Below are 19,005 nucleotides of genomic sequence, written 5' to 3' on the forward strand. Positions count from 1 at the left end.
GGAAGGGATTGAAGACGATAGGGCTACGAGGTCATGATGAACTCGCTTGAGCACGAGCATTTGGGCTGAAGGCCATTTTCAAAGGGGAGCAAAGAAGATCATGAACAAGGTTAACAAAGGGTGGCAATGCTCTCAACGCTATAAGATCAGTTAATTAAGTTTAAAGGCCAGGTTAATATCCTAGAACATGTAAAGCTGCTTCGAATTTGAGAATCAAGGCAAGCGTGCCTTTGAAAACCCAAAAGATTTCCACTAATCCATGCGATTAGTGATAGGTCATAGGAAATTAGTGTTAGGGTCCACGGGGAATAGCAAACGAATCGTATAGGAGTAATCAAGCGAGAATCTGAGCTAGTGACACTAATCAAGAAGTAAAGCAAATTAAAGAGATATGGGGAAGGAGGAAAACAAACATGGAACCATACCTGGTTGGCGAGAAACTTGTTGGGCATAGCAAACGACCAAAAACTTGGCAATAAATTCACTGTCCGAGAAATTTCCCCAAATAAAGCAGCAACTTTATCAGGGAAGAACATAATAAGGAGTCTGATCTCTAGCGCCGTCCTAGATCCAAACTAGGTATCAGCTACAAGGGAACATGATGGGTATAGGCTTATGGAGTGGGTTATGGATAAGGGTTCACAGATCACAGTTCGGGATAGGGAAATAGAGCCAAGTGGGTAAGATTGGAAAGAGATATCTAGGTGGCCGTGCAGGGGCTTGGCCATGGCTGCCACCACCATCCCTCTCCGGCAGCGATGAAATGGGAACAAATGAACCCTCGTCGAGCTCTAGGGGTTTGGAGAGAAGCGCGTGAGGCGCGTGTCATAGCTCTTATGTAGTAGCTCCTAGTTACCTAATGATATATGGTAAGACATTGTGCGGTGTTAGTTCTGTGTATCTATTTATGTGTATTTCAACTTATGGGCTGTAAGTTCTTTGTAGTCTAACTCTGACCTTTGCTGCTCTTTTGGTCACCTAGAGAACATAGGAGAATTCCATTATATGAAGTTCATTCAATTTCTGATGCGTACACGTTTCAGTGACATTGCAATATATATAAAAATCAGTAGGCTTTATGAGAAGTTCTTGAAGATTATAAGAAAAAGAAAAGTCTTTAACATTTCTTTTTTTTTTTAAAGGAGTTTGGAACCTAGCCTAGCTAGGAGGTTCAACTCCATGTCTAGTTATTAAAAAGGAAAAAAATACAAAGGGTGGGGAAAGGGGGACTATACCAAAACCTTTAGAGTAAGAGAGAACTAAACGTAAGAAAAAACAAAACAATAGAGGCTATAGCAAGATATATGGGTGGCCATAGCAAATTTAGATCACCCACAAATGATAGCACTAGCCATAAGAAACAAACCAAATTGTTGAAACCCACTTATCTTAAAATATCTTATATTGCAATTTTCTTTCCTTAAATTTAGTACAATTTTGGGGATTTTTTTTTTTTTTTTAAAGGGGTTTGGAACCCAGCCTAGCTGGGAGTCAGCTCCACGCCCGGTTCCATTTATTATATTAATAGTATGATTTTGCAACGGGAAAGACATAAAACCTGAACCCCGTGCTACAGGAAAACACTTACAATAATCCTCGTAGAGAACATCCTGAATAATAGCAGGAGTCTCATCTAACCAAACGTCATCAATAGCAAACAAACTAGCAAGGTGCGCAAGTCTATCAACAACACCATTTGCTTCACGGTAAATATGACGAATTCTAACTGACTGAAAAGCATTAAAATAATCTTTACAATCATCTAAAATCCGACTTACCTCAGAGAAATCCTTCTTCGAACTATTGAGTGCAGCAATCAGAATGGCAGAGTCGCTTTCAATGTTAATTTCAGACCAACCTTGGTGAATAAATTCGAACTTAGGACTTGAAGTGTGGAGACTAAAAAGATTAAAATATATTACATTGCACATTTGTACTTATACTTAATTTCATCGATTTGAACCACTAAAGTTACAAAACGCACTAAAAAGGCTCACTTCATCAAAAAAACTCCTATCCAAAGTTACATTACTGTGCCAACGCTAAGGTTGTGGTTGGTATTATTGGTGGTTTTCCACTGTTCTGTGCACATCTGTACGAGGAACACATCAACGCCTCTTGAATTAGCTTTCTAGTTTCACCTTCCGGCCGGCCAAGTTGAGTTTCAATATATTATTATTATACTTGTCAAAGACATCATGCATGTGAGATTAAATAAGAGTGACACAGCAGTCGGCAGATGATCGAGACCTCCCCATGCCAGGTTTGGGAAGCCAAAAATATAATACAAATTCCGGGTCTGAAACTTACCAGAGAAGACGAGGAATCTGAATAATAATGACAATATAATTCAAGTCTTTTTATAACAAATATTGCTGGTCGGCCATATGATTCCAAAACATCAATAATGGAAGTAATGAAAATAATATTACCTATGTAAGCCGTGAAAGAGAATCTATACATATATATTTCCAAGTTTCAAGTTGCAAGTCATCATCTTTATACAAATATTTTGAAGTCGGCATTCTATCTCTTGTGTAAAACCCACCATGTTCTGCAATTTTCCAGTCGTATAAAGGCTGCTAGTAAACTCCAATTATGTATATCATAAACTATAATTAATATAATATGGATGTATTATTTGCCTATACCTAACGCATTAGCGTCAGCCATATGACATTCACAATTAACCTAGTTCGATCTCTACTTTATGTTCCTCTACCTATGCCTATAAATTCGCAATAAAACTTCAGGAGAGATACGTACACTGCAAATCTAGTTCTTATTTCTAAAACACTCTTTTCGTTGCCTTGAGCTCTGAAGATATGGCAGAACTTCTGCTCACTTTTGCTGCCGAGGGAATACTGACCAAGGTGACTTCTCTTGCTGCTCAAGAATTCAGTCTCGTATTCGATTTTAAAGAAGATCTAGCACAGCTGCGTGATTTGTTCCTCAAGATTCAAGCTATGCTAAGAGATGTCGACCATTCACAAGTTCGAGGGGAGGCCGTGGAAATTTGGGTGAAGGATCTTGAAGACATAGCTCACAAAGCTGACGATGTGTTGGATGAAATTACATATGAAGATCTCCGACGCAAAGTAGAACTCCAAAACCAGCTGAAGAAAAAGGTGAAAAGTTTCTTCTCCCACTCCAATCCCATTGCATTTCGCTTAGAAATGGCACATAAAATCAAAAAAATCAACACATCTTTGGTGAAATTATTCAATCAGGCAGCTGGCCCTATTGGGCTAATTGCTAGGACATTAGCAGATGCAACCTCTCAAGATGTTGAAGTACTTGACAGGGAAACTGTCTCCAGCTTTGATAGCGATGAAAAGCTCATCATTGGAAGGGAAGAGGTCGTATCAGATATAGTCAAAACCTTAATCAAGTCGCACTATAATGAAGAAAATTATCTTCCAGTTTTGGCTATTGTGGGAATGCCAGGTCTGGGAAAGACAACTTTGGCTAAATCAATATATCATGAATCTAAGATTGATAGCCACTTCCATGAAAAAATATGGGTGTGTGTATCCACCCCTTTTAAAGTCAAGACAATCTTAAGAGGGATCTTGGAATCTCTAAAACCAGAGAAAGCCGCAATACAAAGTAAGGATGCGATTTGTAAATTCATCCGAGAAGAGCTGAAAGAGAAAAGATACCTTCTCATACTCGATGACGTTTGGAGCGAAGATCCTGAAAAATGGAAAGAGTTGAAGAGTTGTTTGTTAACAGTTAATGATACTCAAGGAAGCAGCATCATTGTTACTACCCGTAGTGATGAAGTTGCAGAAGTCATGGAAACTCTTCCTAGATGTGATTTAAGAAAACTATCAGATGATGAATGTTGGCTCATAGTGAAAGATAAAGCCATTCCAATTGGGAGTCCTCCTATGTCTGAAGAGCAGGAGACAACTGGTAGAGAGATCGCTAAAAGATGTGGAGGTTTACCACTAGTGTCAAAGGTATGTAAACTATATCCTTCATTGTTATCCTTGTTAGTTGTTACTTTAATCTTTATTGAGAAAAATCATGTGTTATTTACAATGTCCTTTTCATTTTTTAGAAAGGCAATTTCAAGAACTCATAACATTTAAGTGTCTAACACATAATAGGCGTAAGATACATATTAAGTAGCATTCTGTGTCATCTAAAGTAATTGTTCATATTCTCACTAACACCAAATGAAAGAGATGAACTACCTATACATCCATATGAAACCAATAGTTACAGCCACCATGAGCCAATTACAAACTCTAACCATAACAGTCACCATTTTCAAGGCGGTACTAACAAACTTCTAATCCTAAGGGTACGATATGTCCTCATAGACAAAATCAAGAAAAACATCACCATATTTCCCATCGTGTCCCTAAATAGTTAAACCACGTGCAAGAACAGCTCAGGAGGTATCTAATGGGCCTAGACCAATTTAAGTGGGTCCATTCGTTCTCATGGCAGCCCAGACCACCCTTAATCGTGCTTGGGCCATGCCGGGCTGTAATTAAACGGGCCATGCTCAATACCAATAATAAAACATATGGTAATAACTGGTATTGACACCATACAACAATGACACAACATTAAGACTCAAAACCCTAGCTCAAAAGAGTATATTTATTTGAACAAACCAAAAACTTAATATTGAAACCTTAACAAAACTAGAAAAGTACCTATCTCGCCATAATATCGCATATCATATCTCCAAAAGTCTGACACCAACCTACTAAGACTTAGTTTGGTATTGCTATTTGAATACTCAATTAATAAAAAGCTTAGTTGTGACTTCGTGAGAATAATATACAGTGTATAAAATCAATTAAGTATTTGACAAATTGTGTTTTTGAAATTAAACTAATAATGAAAAGCAATGTAAGACGTTTGGCAAATTTTAGTCGAAAGTACTTTAATAAAGTATAGTGAGTAAAGTGAATATGATCATTTTAGAACAAAGAATCAATCCTCTATTTTCAACACAACTTTAAATTAGAGTTGTAAAACAGGCCGTTTTGGCCTGAGCATAGCATGAGCCCGACTTATCTAATAGCGGTCCTGTATGACTTATTGTTACGAACTGAGCTGTGTCGGTTCAGCTCGAATTTGTTAAAGGTTACACACAGCCCGAGCACGACTTATTGCGGACCGACCTAATAAAATTTTATAATGAGATAAGACCTATATTGAGATTTGAACGTTAAACCTTTTTGTTCAATATATCTAGACAATTTCACCTTTTTTTTTTTTTTTGAATGAATATCATATCGGTATATTAATAACTTAAGCCAGAAAGGGTCATTACATATCCTCCAATATTTACAGTCACGAGGTAGATAAAGAGTTTGTGGTAGTAGCACAGTGATGCATAGATTAGGTCCAATCATTTGACCGTTCCATGCTCATAAAGGGAGCCTATAGACTATTAACTACTACATAGTAAATAGGCAGAATAAACTAGACTCGATGACGCTCACTAAAAACCTAGAAGCATAGCTCCCTAACAAAGTAGGGAATTATTGTAATCAAAATGACTAAACTAAAATAGCAGCCTAAACTATGACCCAATGGAGAATCTCAAACCAAGGTTAGAGCCCAAGAAGATTAACTTGGCCTAACCCCAACATCATCCCCTGCAACATCGATGCCCGACCACTAGCCATGACCCAGTCACAGCCGTTCCTGTAGTACTGCCTCCCACCGCCACCACCGTCTAAGCAATAGGCCAGGGTACAAAGCCAGAACCCATTCGGATTTGGGTTACCAAACCTTGCTGCCACTCAGATGCCAACGGGGCTGTTCCTAGAGCTTGTGTTGCAGACACCAACGCTACCAACGAGGATTAGAAAGAGCTCGATGCCGGCTAATCCGTGTCACTCTCCCATTCGTCCAGGATCCCAAGAGCCACGACGACCATCATCCGTCCAGCAACACCACAACATTAGCGCGACAGAGGCCGACATTAACGCTGGCCACCGCCAGACAGGCGTAGCTTGAAACGCGAAAATAGCTCTCAGTGTTAGAGAGAGAAAGACTCTTAGGGTTTTTTCTTAGGGACAATTCCACCCATAATGTATCATTGATGTTGTGAAAATAGTGAAACAAAATATTCATACCCTTGTTTTGACATAAGCATTTTCCCCAAATATTTATAGATATATTTGTTAAATAACATTAATACCACAATAATACGACTATAGGAGGGTATAGTAGAGAAAAACTTCTATCGATTTGCTTCGCAAAACTCGGACTGTTCTGCGTCTAGGGTTTACCAATTTCTTCTTGTCCGGCGACGCTCATGGTCGGCGTTGGTTCGCCTCGCTGGTAAGGGGCTGTTGCCGAACGGGAATTTGAATACTATATGCCTAGAATCTTCTTGGGGAGGGTTTGGCTCGAGGTTTTGGGATGGATGGTTTTGGCGACGAGTCCGGACGATGTCTTCCGTGCGGTGGTTGTGTGTATAAGGATGGCGTGCCTCATCGAAGGACTTCCAGGTCCTGCGAGTTGGAGAGACTTGGTGGTAGTGAAGGATCTAGGATCGGGAGCACGACGTGGTGAAGCTGGTTCTATTTGCAGCGCGTCTCGGCGTGGGGTGTTGCGGCTTAGGGTGTGGCGGTGAGGGTCGCAGTGACGTGGGTTGGGTCGCTGTAGAGGGGACTGCTGGAACTGCACCGGAACTGTACATGCGGCCAGTCGGTGAGGAAGATGAAGTTTGGGCTTGGGTCAAGCCAATCTTTGCTAGGCTTGAGTTTGGGCCTCTTTTCTTGGGGCTATCCTCTTGGGCTGGGGTTTTCTGCCCTAGTCCTTTATTATGTTTTTAGTTAGTCTATTTATAATAAATTTCCTTCTATTCGGAAGCTAGGCATTTGTATGCACTCTATGTACCTCTAGCACCTCTGGAGTAGTACCAAAGGAGGATTCCCGCTACCTCTACGTATTTGATTGTATAATGGGTAGGTCTATTTCTATGTACCAATGTGGGTACTATCGCTATCTTCTTATCTGTCTATGCCCTTAAATGGCAGCGGAAGAGTATGTAACGGCCTATTCTGGTTTGTGATAAGTATAAATGACAATCATTGATCGATTGATTCAAAAAAAAAAAATATGACTATAGGAGGAAAAAATCATTATACCAAAACTCAATTATGTTAAAAATCTAAAAGCAATCCCTTAAAAAAAAATCTAAAAGCAATAAAAAAAAAAACTCTCATTTTTTGTTTTTCCATTTCTTATAGGATATATTTAGGAAATATTCTCAAAAAGGAAAAAAAAAATTAGGAAACTGAGCTTAGAAATCTAGCTTCTATATTAGGAAAAGATTTCCAATGTTTATTTATTTTTATTTTTTATGTAATTAGATAAAATCAGTTTTCAATTACCAATTTTAGCATAATGCTTAATTTCGAGATAGCACAAGCGATTTATTGGCCTGACAAGAGCAAGGTCCAGCATGATATAGGCTTGCGACATGGGTTGGGCTGAACCTAACGTTTGAGTACTTATGTCAGCTCGAGCACAAACACGATAACGATAATAAACGAACGAACTGGCCCACAAAGCATGAATGTGCCTATTTAAAATGGGTAGAGTTGAGCCATTTTATATACAAAATAAGAGAACAAGAGTAAATGAAATTCTATGAATTGTGAATAAGAATCATGCACTTACTTGATTAGCCAAAGTGGGTAAAATTACATATAGATCCATATATCATATATTAATTCAAAGTTCTATTTAATATTTAAGAGATAAGAAGGTAAATAACAAAACCCAATATTGATAAGAAAAAGATTCCACTCCTCATAGGCAACTTTCCACTACGTACATTTCATCCATAAAAAAATTTCCACCTATGTGCAGTAATTTCTCACTTTTTTAGATAAATTTTCGCACTTCATCTAAATAAAAAAAATTGCACACCTATTTAATTAATGAGCTAAATATTTTTTAGTACCCTGTGGTATGGGCCAAACATCGATTCAGTCACTCGACTTTCAATTTGATCAATAACACCCCCACATGCAATATCATCTTCTCGTCCAATAGGTCTCTCCAACTCAATTCTGTCAATTTCAGACGTTAAGTGATGACATGACATTTCCAACTCAACAAAAGTGGGGCCCACATGAAAGTGAAATTCCCAAACTGACCCTGGCCAACTGAATATGGAAAAATCCAAAATAAATTCCAGACTTTGAGGTTGGGGAGACTTGAACCCCCCCCAACACATATGGGGATGAAAGCCCCAACCACCAGACCACTTGCATGGTATTGGTATATTACAAACAAAAATAATATATATCTGTATAATAGTTTTAAATGTGTGACCACAACCCCTTTGATATACACAGCACCCGACATCCCTACAACACACACCACCAAAAAATCAAACAAAATTCTAACAATATGTAATGTGAAATTCCATAGTCCATACTACATCGTGGAGAGAGTCGAAACGGCACCGAACTGGAAGGAAGAGAAAGGAGGAGAGTCGAGTTGGAGCCACATGTTCTTGCCCTTGCGGTGCGCAGAGACAATGGTCTTCCCTAAGAGCGAAGCCTCGAAGTCGGCGCGCGAGACTCTGTCCATGACTTTGGAGTCGTCGACGACGATTGCTTTCGTGATCTTCTTCCTAACGCAGTTTTCCTCTATGGCCCTCCGGTAGCTCTGGCATTTCGTTCGCTTTTTGGGTTGACGCTGAGTTACCACTCTCTCTGTGTGTTGGGGTTTTTGGGGTTTTGCGCGAAGGATTATAGATGTAATACCCCGAAAAATCCAAATTAAATTCCGTGGATTTTTAGAAATGATTTCACGATAGTGGGAGCGAGTACGAGGCTCGGAGAAGTTGTGGAATTAGTTCGAACGATTAATTTTCGAAAAAACGAACGTTATTTAGGGGCTCGCGAAAGTTGACTTTTTATACGTTCATAATTTGGGAAAACTTTCTTCATGAAAGTTGTAGAGCTCGTCGATACGATCGCGTGCATATGCGGAACGCAAAAATCGGAGTTCGTATGAATTAGTTATGATTTTTTGAAAAAGTTTCCAATTTAGTATAAAGCTTCCATTTTTGGAAATTTCCAAAAATAAAAACAGATTTTTCCAAAATTGGAAAATCTGCTGCGATTTTAGTTCCCCGCCGGAAATCGCCTCCAAAACTTCGATCGACGATTTCTTCCTCCTCCGGCCACCGATCCTCACCAAACTTCTTCCATTGGCTTCGTATGGTCCTTGCGCACCTGTCTGTGGCAGCCTTTCACGGCGGCGAGGCCTGTAGCGGCGGCGGCAAGCCCGGTCCGATTTAAGCTCGATTTTGGTCAACGCCGGTTTTCTCCTAGCTCCGGCCACCAAAACTCACGATCCTTAGCTCCCTGAACTCGCCTCAACCTTCTGATCATCATTCTAGAAGGATCGCACCTGGAGTGATCGGATTCACGTTCGTCGGAGCTCGCCGGATTCTGGAAATTTTCCACCACCACCGAAGCTTTTGATAGGTATATCTCGAGCTGTAGTGCATCGTTTTGATTGATTCTTGAACCAGTGAATTCGCCTTGATGTTCTTAACAACTCTCCAGAAGGAATCGAAGCCTGAAATTGAAGTTTGTACGTCGAATTGGAGCTCGCCGTTTTCTGCAGTTTCTCACCGGTTTCTGGAAAATTCCGGCCACCTTCATACTGTTCAAGGTAATTTTCGACCCCTTCCGGTCATTTTCAGACTTCGTGCTAGTTATGAAAGTTGTTAAGCATGATGAGAGGAAGAAGAGCAGCCCGGCCCCGACACCATTGGTGGTGGTCGGCGGCGGCTCTGCCACTAACTCCGGCGGCCCTTTCCGGCCACCTCCGGGGATCAAAAATATGGTTTCTGTACATTTTCAGATTCTATATTTCAATACGATCATTTCGATATATTATACGCAATTTTTGGATATCGTATGATTAAGTTATGAATTTTTAAGTTTAGATCGATTTCGATCGTTAGATTTGTGATCTGTGAAGTTAGGACCGTCAGATGGACTTGTAGTTTTGATATGATGATCTTATGACTGTCCCAGTGGCTTTGTGTGGTCATGGGCGAAGATCCGACCGTTGGATCTTCGTATAAATGCAAAACAGTGATTAGGAAGGCGATCCGTGAGGATCCGACCGTTGGATCATCATTTAATTTCAATCCGACCGTTGGATTGTCGTTTGATTATGTTTTTGAGTTATTGGCTAAGTTAAGGTCATGTTTGATTAGGTGATTGACGGTTTGAGTTGGCGGACGATTGTGAATCGTATTTTGAGCTGTTAAGAAGACGCAGCGGGATTAGAGGTGAGTAAACCTCACGTGGTTCATATTACGAACCGAATAAATTTAATTACTTTATTTTGTCGTAATTGTGTGAAAATATTTATGAAATAAATATTTGTTTTAAATCATATGGGCTTGATCAACTACGGTCCATAGGTAAGTAAAATGTATTTAAACTATAAAAATGAATTTCACGATTTTATTGTGTGGACTATAGTTGGTATTAGTGATTATCCCTGAGCGGATAATTACGTATATATATATTTATGTGGAATATATATATGGATGGTGTGGCATTGTGGTATGTGGATTATTGAATTGAATATTTACATATGTCGGAAACATATATGTATTGGTAGAATTGTTGTGATGCAAACAATATTTGTGAGTGAGTTCATATATTGTTTTTGGGTATGACTTTTCGGGAAACAATATGTCGTGGGAAATGGTATTTCTATTGTTTTGAAAAGTGTTTGAGGATTTGGGGAGTTGCAGGTTGTGATTTCTCCTTTTGGGTTGGGAAACATTTCAGGTCCGGTATGACCATTTTAAATGTTTTAATCTGACGACCGGTGGTCTGAGGATTTGAGAGTCACAGGTTGTGATTTCTCCGTTTGATTTGTTTTAACATTTTGGGTCCAGTGCGACTCGCTTAAATGTTTTGATCTAAGGGTCAGGTTGGCCTAAAGATCCGGGGTTTGCAGGTTGCATCCTCAGGCAATATATCGTAATTACGCCTTTGGCCCGGTTAGTGATTTCGATCAGTTAGAGCTCTAGTCTGTCTGCCAACGTGTCCAGGTTGGACCGGATTTTCATAATGATTTGTTAGGTTAACATTTCCTATGATTTTGTCACGATGTGACTTGTAAGAGTCCTTTTGGTAAAAGGTGTTGAGTTTTGGATGGATTTATTAGTGTGAGTTGATGATGTTTTTAATTAATTTCCTTGTTAATTCTTTTGTTTAAATTTCTATTCTTTTTCTCTTTTCTTCTTTTTCGGTTATATTGTTTATTATCTCTATTTATTTCCTTGATCATTTCTATGGTTCGATTTCCCGTTTATTTCTCGTTTTCATTTTATTGTTTGTTTTTAATGTAATCTCCTGAACTAAATTATATGCAGGGATTACTATGACTTCTGATTTTATGCGTGTTGGTTATTTCCTGAATTAATTTTCTATGCATGATTAATGTTCTTATTAGTTTAATTGGGAAGTGCAGTGATGGATGAGACTTGTAGAAAGTTGAGAAATATTATTCCGTATTGTGGGGATAAAGACATCTTGTTAAGAGTAGAGATGAGTGATTCATTTGATTTCTTTGTGAGTGATTTCAAATGATTTGGAGTTAATGATTTTGGTGATCGATTATCGAGATTGTGGTTTTCTTTGTGGATGTTGAAATTGTTGGTTGTTACTTGAGTTAAAAGTACTGTGTTATAATAAATCAACCATTCTTTCTTTTACTCATACTGGCTGTCAAAAGCTTACCGGGTTTTGTGTTGTTGCAATCCCGGTACACTATTCAAACGGTGTAGCGGATAATCCTACAGGACTGGAGAATTCAGGAAGGTGATCGAACCGTGTAGAGTAGCTGCTTTGTAATACTCTGATTTTCAGTTGTGAGGTTTGTTATGCTCATTAGAGCTTTACAATTTACTTTGTACGAGTGAGTTGTAATAATTAACTCGAGGTCTTCGAGTTTTGAATTTGAGCGTGAGTGGCGAGGTTGTTTCTGAGAAAAAAAAAATTCAGAACGTTTATTTGTTTAAGTTGTTTAATTCATGTTTCGGATTTGAATTTGTTATTCAAAATTCGGGGCGTGACAATAGAGGTGAAGAGAGTGGCTGGGACCTAGTGCGATGGGTACAGAGGAAGGCGTGGAATATAAACCGTTGATGAGTTTTGCTTGATTTTGTGGTGGTGTGTGTTGTAGGGATGTCTGGTGCTGTGTATATCAAAGGGGTTGTGGTCACCCCTTTAAAAGCATTATACAGATATACATTATTTTTGTTTGTAATATACCAATACCATGCAAGTGGTCTGGTGGTTGGGGCTTTCATTCGCATATGTTTTTTTCTTTTTTGGGGGGGGGGGGGGGGGGGGGTTCAAGTCTTTCTGGAATTTATTTTGGATTTTTCCATATTCAGTTGGTTAGGGTCAGTTTAGGAATTTCACTTCAGTGTGGGCCCCACTTTTGATGAGTTGGAAATGTCATGTCAGCACTTAACGTCTGAAATTGACAGAATTGAGTTGGGGGGACCTATTGGACGAGAAAATGATATTGTGGGGATATTTATGATGAAATTGAAAGTCGAGGGACTGAATTGATGTTTGACCCATACCACAGGATACTAAACAATATTTAGCCCTTAATTAATTTTCTATACTCATCGGGTGTTCTTTTTTTTTTTCTAGTCTATATCAAATGAAAGAACTTCATTAATTAATAAATCTAAGTCAATTAGAACCATATGTTTCTTTTGTAAGATGGTCTAATAAAAAACCTTGCTTGATCAGGACAAGTAAAAAATAGTATCATCCCTCTTCTTTTTTATTTATAGTAAAGTTAATTGACATGCACATAGTGAATGATAAGTAGCTATTATTGTATTCACGCTACTATCTAATATAAATCTAACACGTACATGACCAACTGACAATATATAGGTTTTGGGAGGTGTGATGCGCTCCAAAATACGTGACGAATGGCAATTAATTTTGAAAAATAAGATATGGGATTCACCAGGAGGAGAAAAGAGAATTTTTTCAATATTGAAGTTGAGTTTTGATGAATTGAAACCTCCGTCCTTGAAACAATGTTTTGCCTATTGCTCAATGTTTTTCAAAGATTTTGATATTGAAAAGGATGACTTGATCCAACTTTGGATGGCTCAGGGATGGCTTCACCCTTGTTCTGAGAGAAGCCTAGAGATGGAGGATAAAGGTAATGAATATTTTAAAACCCTATTGGCCAAGTCTTTTTTTCAAGACGTTACAACGGATTATGGTGGTAATGTTACCAAATGTAAGATGCTAGATCTTGTGCATGATCTTGCAGAACATGTATCAAAATCTAGGAACCTACGCTCGCTTTTTTCAAATGGAGAAGTCCTTGGGAGCAACTTACTTAACTTCAAATCTATACGTGTCTTAAATTTATACAAAACAGAGGTTATGGAGTTGCCATGTTCAATTGGAAAGTTGAAACACTTGAGGTATTTGAATGTTTTGAAAACAAGAATCAAAACATTTCCCAAATCAATAGGTCAGGTTTATAACCTGCAAACTTTGAAAATACCTTATCAACTTGAAGAGTTTCCAAAGGAAATTGCAAATTTGATCAACTTGCGGCATGTTTATTTTGGTAGATATATGAAAGTTCCAAGTGGGATATTGGGACGGTTGACTAATCTCCGGTCCTTACCTTTTCTCAAGGTGGGTAACAAGACAGGTTCTGGAATAGAGGAATTGAGTGGTTTAAACCAGTTGCACGATACCTTATCTATATATGGACTGGAAAATGTAGGAGATGGAGAAGAAGCTCTTAAAGCAAACTTGGTCGAGAAGAAATATATACGTAAGTTAATCCTTGGATGGAAGCTTAGTCGGCCAAGCCACATTGTGGAGAATGACGATGATGTACTAGAAGGCCTCCGACCACATTCTAATTTGGAATTTATGGAGATTCAGGGATTCATGGGTGTTAAATTTCCATCATGGTTATTGTTAGCCAACAATTTGAAAGAGATTGAATTATTGGGCTGCAACAAATGTGAACGAGTCCCAGTACTTGGGCATTTACCCAATCTTAGTTGTGTTAAGATTAAGAGAATGGAGAACCTAACTCATATAGGATCTGAGTTTTATGGTAATAACCATGTCAACTGTGGAAATGGATCAAGTAAGGAGGCGCAGCCTTTGTTCCCTGCTTTGAAAACATTGCATATTGAGGAGGCCCGGAACCTGATTCAATGGATGGAAGCACCAACAGAAAGAGCAAGTACAGTGTTTCCTTGCCTTGAGGAACTGACCTTGATTCACTGTGACCAACTGATAAGTGCTCCCAGTCATTTCCCATCTCTCAAGAAATTGTGGATAGAAGACATGGATAGCGGAGGCATGCCAATAGCAAGTATTCTAAGCAATCAACTTACCACTCTCACTTATCTCCGCTTAAAGTGTGTGGGGGGACTTACTTGTCTGCCGGGAGGGATGTTAGAAAACAACAAGAATCTCGCACATTTAGGCATAATTCACTGTTCAGAGTTAACTTGTATTTCTCCCCGATCACAAGGATTTGAGTACTGCTGCGCATCTCTTTCACATTTGCATATATGGAATTGTCAGAATCTCAGATATTTACCTGATGGGCTACTTACTCCTTCTCTTAAACGGATGTGGTTGTATAAATGTCACAATCTAGAGTACATCCCAGATGCTACACACGGTAGTCTCACATCCCTTGAAACATTGTATTTGATAATGTGCTATAAAATAACTTCCATACCATTTTCACAAGGCCTGCCATCTCTTGTTGAATTAACTATAAGCCACTGTCCCGAATTATCAAGCCTACCGGGTGGACTAGAATACTGTACCTCTGTTCGGAGTTTGAGAATAACAAAGTGCCCCAAGGTACCATCCATTTCAATCGAAAGTCTGAGTGCATCCCTCGAAGATTTGTGTGTAAGTAATCTAGACTCTCTTCCAATTTCACGAGGAGGCTTCATATCACTCCGTCAATTGACAATCATGTGTTACGAAAGTGCCCAAATTGGCCCAGAATTTAGTGCCTTTCTTCAAACCCTCGTCTCTCTTCAAGAATTGAGAATGAGGTCTTGCGAAAATCTAGAGAGTATTCCAAGTTCAGACAAGATCACATCCCTCCGCAGCTTGAGTATATGGTGTTGTGAAAAATTAACATGTCTACCGAGTCAATTAGCAGCATCGTCACAGTCCTGCAGCCTCACCCGTTTGAAGGAATTGACAATTGGTAGTTTCAGCGAGGAGCTTGATGCATTCCCAGCTTTTCAGGCTATACCACAACTTGAATCATTAGACATCCGGGGGTGGCCAAAGCTCAAGTCTCTCCCTGAACAAATTCAACACTTGCCTTCTTTAAGACATTTGACAATAACATGGTTTGATGGAGTGGAGGCTATTCCAGAGTGGTTGGGAAACCTTGCATCTCTTGAGGACCTGACTATTCAGAATTGCGAGAGTCTAAAATATCTACCTTCTGTGGAAGCTATGCAACGCCTCACCAAATTGAAGGAGATAGAGATCTTCAGATGTCCCCTTCTAGAAGAAAGATGCACGGAAGAGAGCGGCCCAGAGTTGCATAAGATTCGTCATCTTCCATTCATCAAGAGTAAGACTTTTTTTCATCTATTACTAAACTAGTTGTTAAATTGTGCCATTAATTTGATTCTTCTCCTCTTCTAATTTTAGTTAATCTGTCTATTAGTCTGAAAAGGCAAACTGAACCCAAATTTTCCACACATTTAACTGAATAATTACTGTGTGATTGTTGTTGTGATAATATAGCACTGACCAAAATTGTTTTCTATTAGTTGGGCGGACAAAAATTGAGAATTGACCAACGCAGAGTACAAATAATTCCTAATTGCTTAAAGTGCCCACATTGAGGCAAATAAGGTATGGTCTTACAAACATGCTACCACCAGCCTTGCAATGCATTAAACTATTCCCTTTCCTCTGCTCTGTCTTTTCTATATCTATGTTATGAGCAAAATAAATAAATTCATTCAGTATATTGTTTCTGCAGGGGCATTTTGTTTATTTTTGGCAAACAATTTCTGGAGGTTTTCACTAAATTGGAGGAATACGTGTCGTGCCATCAGAGTCCTGGTACTTTTGCTAATCCATTATTTCCCTTACTTGGTTATTTTTCACTCATTCCTATGGAGACATATGTTAATACTGCTACATGCATGTTTAATTGTTTACGGACACTTCATCTGACTAGAGCGTGTATAGCATGAGTATCAAGCATTGATAGAACATGAATACAAAAAATTGTGTTAATTGGCCTGGAAAAATTTATTACTGGTGAAGTTTATAGAATGGTTTGTCTGTGTAATTGGGAATTGAGATTATAGGAAGACACAAACTTCCTACAAGTTGGTGAAGTCTTTGGTATTCGACATTATCACTTGAAAGCAACAGAGTATGAGTGGGATAGTTTTCCGTATTACTAAAGCATCATTCAAAATGAAACTTGTTTGATTTGCAGGGTTTCTGAAACACCAGATGAGGAGTAGTTGAGTTGGCTAACTGGCAGGCCTTTCATGCCATCTCCCAAGGTTCCCTTTCACCAAAAGAACCATTCAGTTTGTTCCTCTGAATTGTTCTCCAAACCAGTGGTGAAACATTATTTGGCGAACTCTGTTTTTCTTAGAGAAATCATTGTTACCGTGGAAGCTGTTGATGGACAATCTTGTAACAGATTGCTGCGTACATGTGAACTCTTCTGACCCTTCTTTTGTGTTGCTCTATTTGTCCAGATAGAACTGAATATGTGAACCTACTCTTTTTATCCGAGCCCTTTGCAGCAGGATATGGGGCACCAGGTTTCCGTCATTTTTGTCTCTGTTGTACTAAAAGCAATTTATAGCAATCAAATCTGACATCTTTGCCCAGCAACAGTGTGTGATGTCTGATGGATGACAGAAACACGCAAATGGTGAAGCAGGTATCTTTCTTTGTCTTCGGATTTCAAGAGTTGGCGCTCTACAATCCTCCTTTACTGTTTGTGAAACTTCACAAAAAGCTGAGATTTTAAGAATATTTAGGATTGTACCTTGCCAGGTGCTCTGTTGTACTTGAGATTATGGCTGTCATGTAACCATAAGCAGTCATTTGGTGCAAGCAAAGCATTCTCAGAGCCAAAAAAATTCAGAAGTGAATTTTGAAAGAGCTTTTACAGCTGTCTGTAAGTTATAAGTTATTCCTGATTCTTAAGATATCTAAGTCATGAAGCTGGCATCTTCAATTTCTGAAGCTTATGCAGATCCCTGTCACTTGTCATATGAGGTATCAATTAGATAAAAATGTGTTTTTCTTTCTTTTCTTTCTCTTGCATTGATTAGTTCATTAACACGCACAGAAGGAGGGTCTCTGCGGAGGGTTACATGGATTTACATTATTAAGCACTTCCGCACCAAGGCAAGGTAAAGCTTTTCAAATTATTGGTTATTTATATGTGATATGTGAGAGAGAAAAGAAACTGTTCTTGGTTCTCATTGCTTTGTTAATTTGTCCAATTGTTAAAGAACATGCAATCCTCTATTTATACTTAAAGGTTAAAGCTAAGAAAAAACTAAAACCTTCAGCAAGATTCTACCTCCATCTTTTCCTTATCAACTTACTTATTGTGTTCTCTAATTGCTTGAAGGAAAATACATACAATTTAATGACGTTTCTATGTCATTCAATATTGTTGTCAAATTTAAAACATTTATAGATCTTTGCCACCAAATAAAGACCTTATGTAAGTCGAGAGTCAAAAAAATTTAGTGCAAAGCATATACTGTGAGCAAATCCATGACTTAATGACTCGTCGGCTCCCCCACAGGTTTCCTGTCAGCAAAAGAAGCTTTCAGTTTGTGCCTCCAAATTGTCCTCCAAAGTGGTGGTGTAAGATTATTGGGGTTAACTCTGTTTTCCTAAAACCCTTTTAAAATCATTACTAGCTTGGACGGTGCTGAATTAAAAACTCTTAATGGCTTTCACAATACAGGTAGTCCCTTTGTTTAGTGTTGCACTCTTTGTAAAGATATCCATGAATATGTATACCAACTCTTCCTATCCTTTTGCAGCAAGCCAAGATTTTCTCCTTTTATTGTCAATATTGGGGATTTGGTTCCAAAGCAACTATAAGCCATCTAATCTGAGATCTTTGGATGATAATCATGATATGAGATGGCTTTCAAATTTTAGTCTCGGATGGTGTTGGTCTCTTCAGTGCCAGCCAAGATGAGATGTTCCACTAGAGTTGGGAGTACGCATCCGTGCGTATTGTTGTTCGAATTACTTGGCTAAAGTTTGGAAACAGGCTCATTGTGCTCGTGGATACTTCTGTCCAAGCAGAACAACCGATCAGGAGTGGACACGTGGGCAAAGTGCTCCACGTCAGCTTAGAGAACTTATCAAGGGGCCTCTTTTTTTTTGTCTGACATCAAGGAGCCTCACATTCACTCATGATGAGACGTCTGCCCATGCCTTGAGCTACTCACATTAAAGGATCCATGCCTTACGGGACAATGTTTCATCATTCTCCATTCAGTTGCATTCTTTATATATACAGCTAAACCATCATATAGTGTAATTAACCATATTTATTCAATCATAGTAAAACCACTAGCAAACAACCGCGATGTAGCCCTAAACTTTGGCGGAGTTTTGGGTGAACATGTAAATTTCTTGTGTTATTAGGTGTGATTGTCTTTTACGTACAATTTATATATCGGGGACCTTTCTTTAACACCAATATAGTAATTCTTTATTGGCATAATGACCATTGCACATACTATCTATATCACATACCGCCAAGAATGAGCAATGACCTCTTAGTTTAAGAGTAATAATTCTCATGTTGTTGAAGGTGAAAGCAATTGCATCAATTTCATTGGACTGCATCTACTACAACGACCTCAACTGTTAAAAAACCTCAGTCATGGCGTAGCTTGCATCC

The 19,005-nt window shown here is 38.8% G+C and overlaps 2 protein-coding genes across 10 annotated transcripts; both read left to right on the top strand.

The window, feature by feature from the left end:
• Positions 1-2,703: 2,703 nt before the first annotated feature.
• On the top strand, positions 2,704-12,238 carry LOC133712757 (putative disease resistance protein RGA3). Of its 3 annotated transcripts, XM_062138872.1 has the most exons (4): positions 2,704-3,128; positions 3,231-3,965; positions 10,235-10,309; positions 11,825-12,238. In XM_062138872.1, exons 1-3 carry the CDS (start codon positions 2,826-2,828, stop codon positions 10,286-10,288), a joined length of 1,092 nt encoding a protein of 363 aa, XP_061994856.1. In that variant the 5' UTR covers positions 2,704-2,825; the 3' UTR covers positions 10,289-10,309; positions 11,825-12,238. The 3 variants fall into 3 exon arrangements, with proteins under 3 accessions (XP_061994856.1, XP_061994854.1, XP_061994855.1); XM_062138870.1 differs by having other exon boundaries at positions 2,704-3,965; XM_062138871.1 differs by lacking the exon at positions 10,235-10,309 and having other exon boundaries at positions 2,704-3,965.
• Positions 12,239-12,984: 746 nt separating this feature from the next.
• LOC133708015 (putative disease resistance protein RGA3) lies at positions 12,985-18,790 on the top strand. Of its 7 annotated transcripts, none has more exons than XM_062133463.1 (8): positions 12,985-15,660; positions 15,863-15,947; positions 16,078-16,160; positions 16,546-17,004; positions 17,121-17,345; positions 17,419-17,482; positions 17,887-18,051; positions 18,131-18,790. In XM_062133463.1, exons 1-2 carry the CDS (start codon positions 13,125-13,127, stop codon positions 15,886-15,888), a joined length of 2,562 nt encoding a protein of 853 aa, XP_061989447.1. In that variant the 5' UTR covers positions 12,985-13,124; the 3' UTR covers positions 15,889-15,947; positions 16,078-16,160; positions 16,546-17,004; positions 17,121-17,345; positions 17,419-17,482; positions 17,887-18,051; positions 18,131-18,790. The 7 variants fall into 7 exon arrangements, with proteins under 7 accessions (XP_061989447.1, XP_061989453.1, XP_061989451.1 ...); XM_062133469.1 differs by having other exon boundaries at positions 17,121-17,244; positions 17,402-17,482; XM_062133467.1 differs by having other exon boundaries at positions 17,121-17,244.
• The last annotated feature ends 215 nt before the right edge of the window (positions 18,791-19,005 follow it).

This window comes from Rosa rugosa, chromosome 5, assembly GCF_958449725.1.
Source record: "Rosa rugosa chromosome 5, drRosRugo1.1, whole genome shotgun sequence".
Lineage (NCBI taxonomy): Eukaryota > Viridiplantae > Streptophyta > Magnoliopsida > Rosales > Rosaceae > Rosa > Rosa rugosa.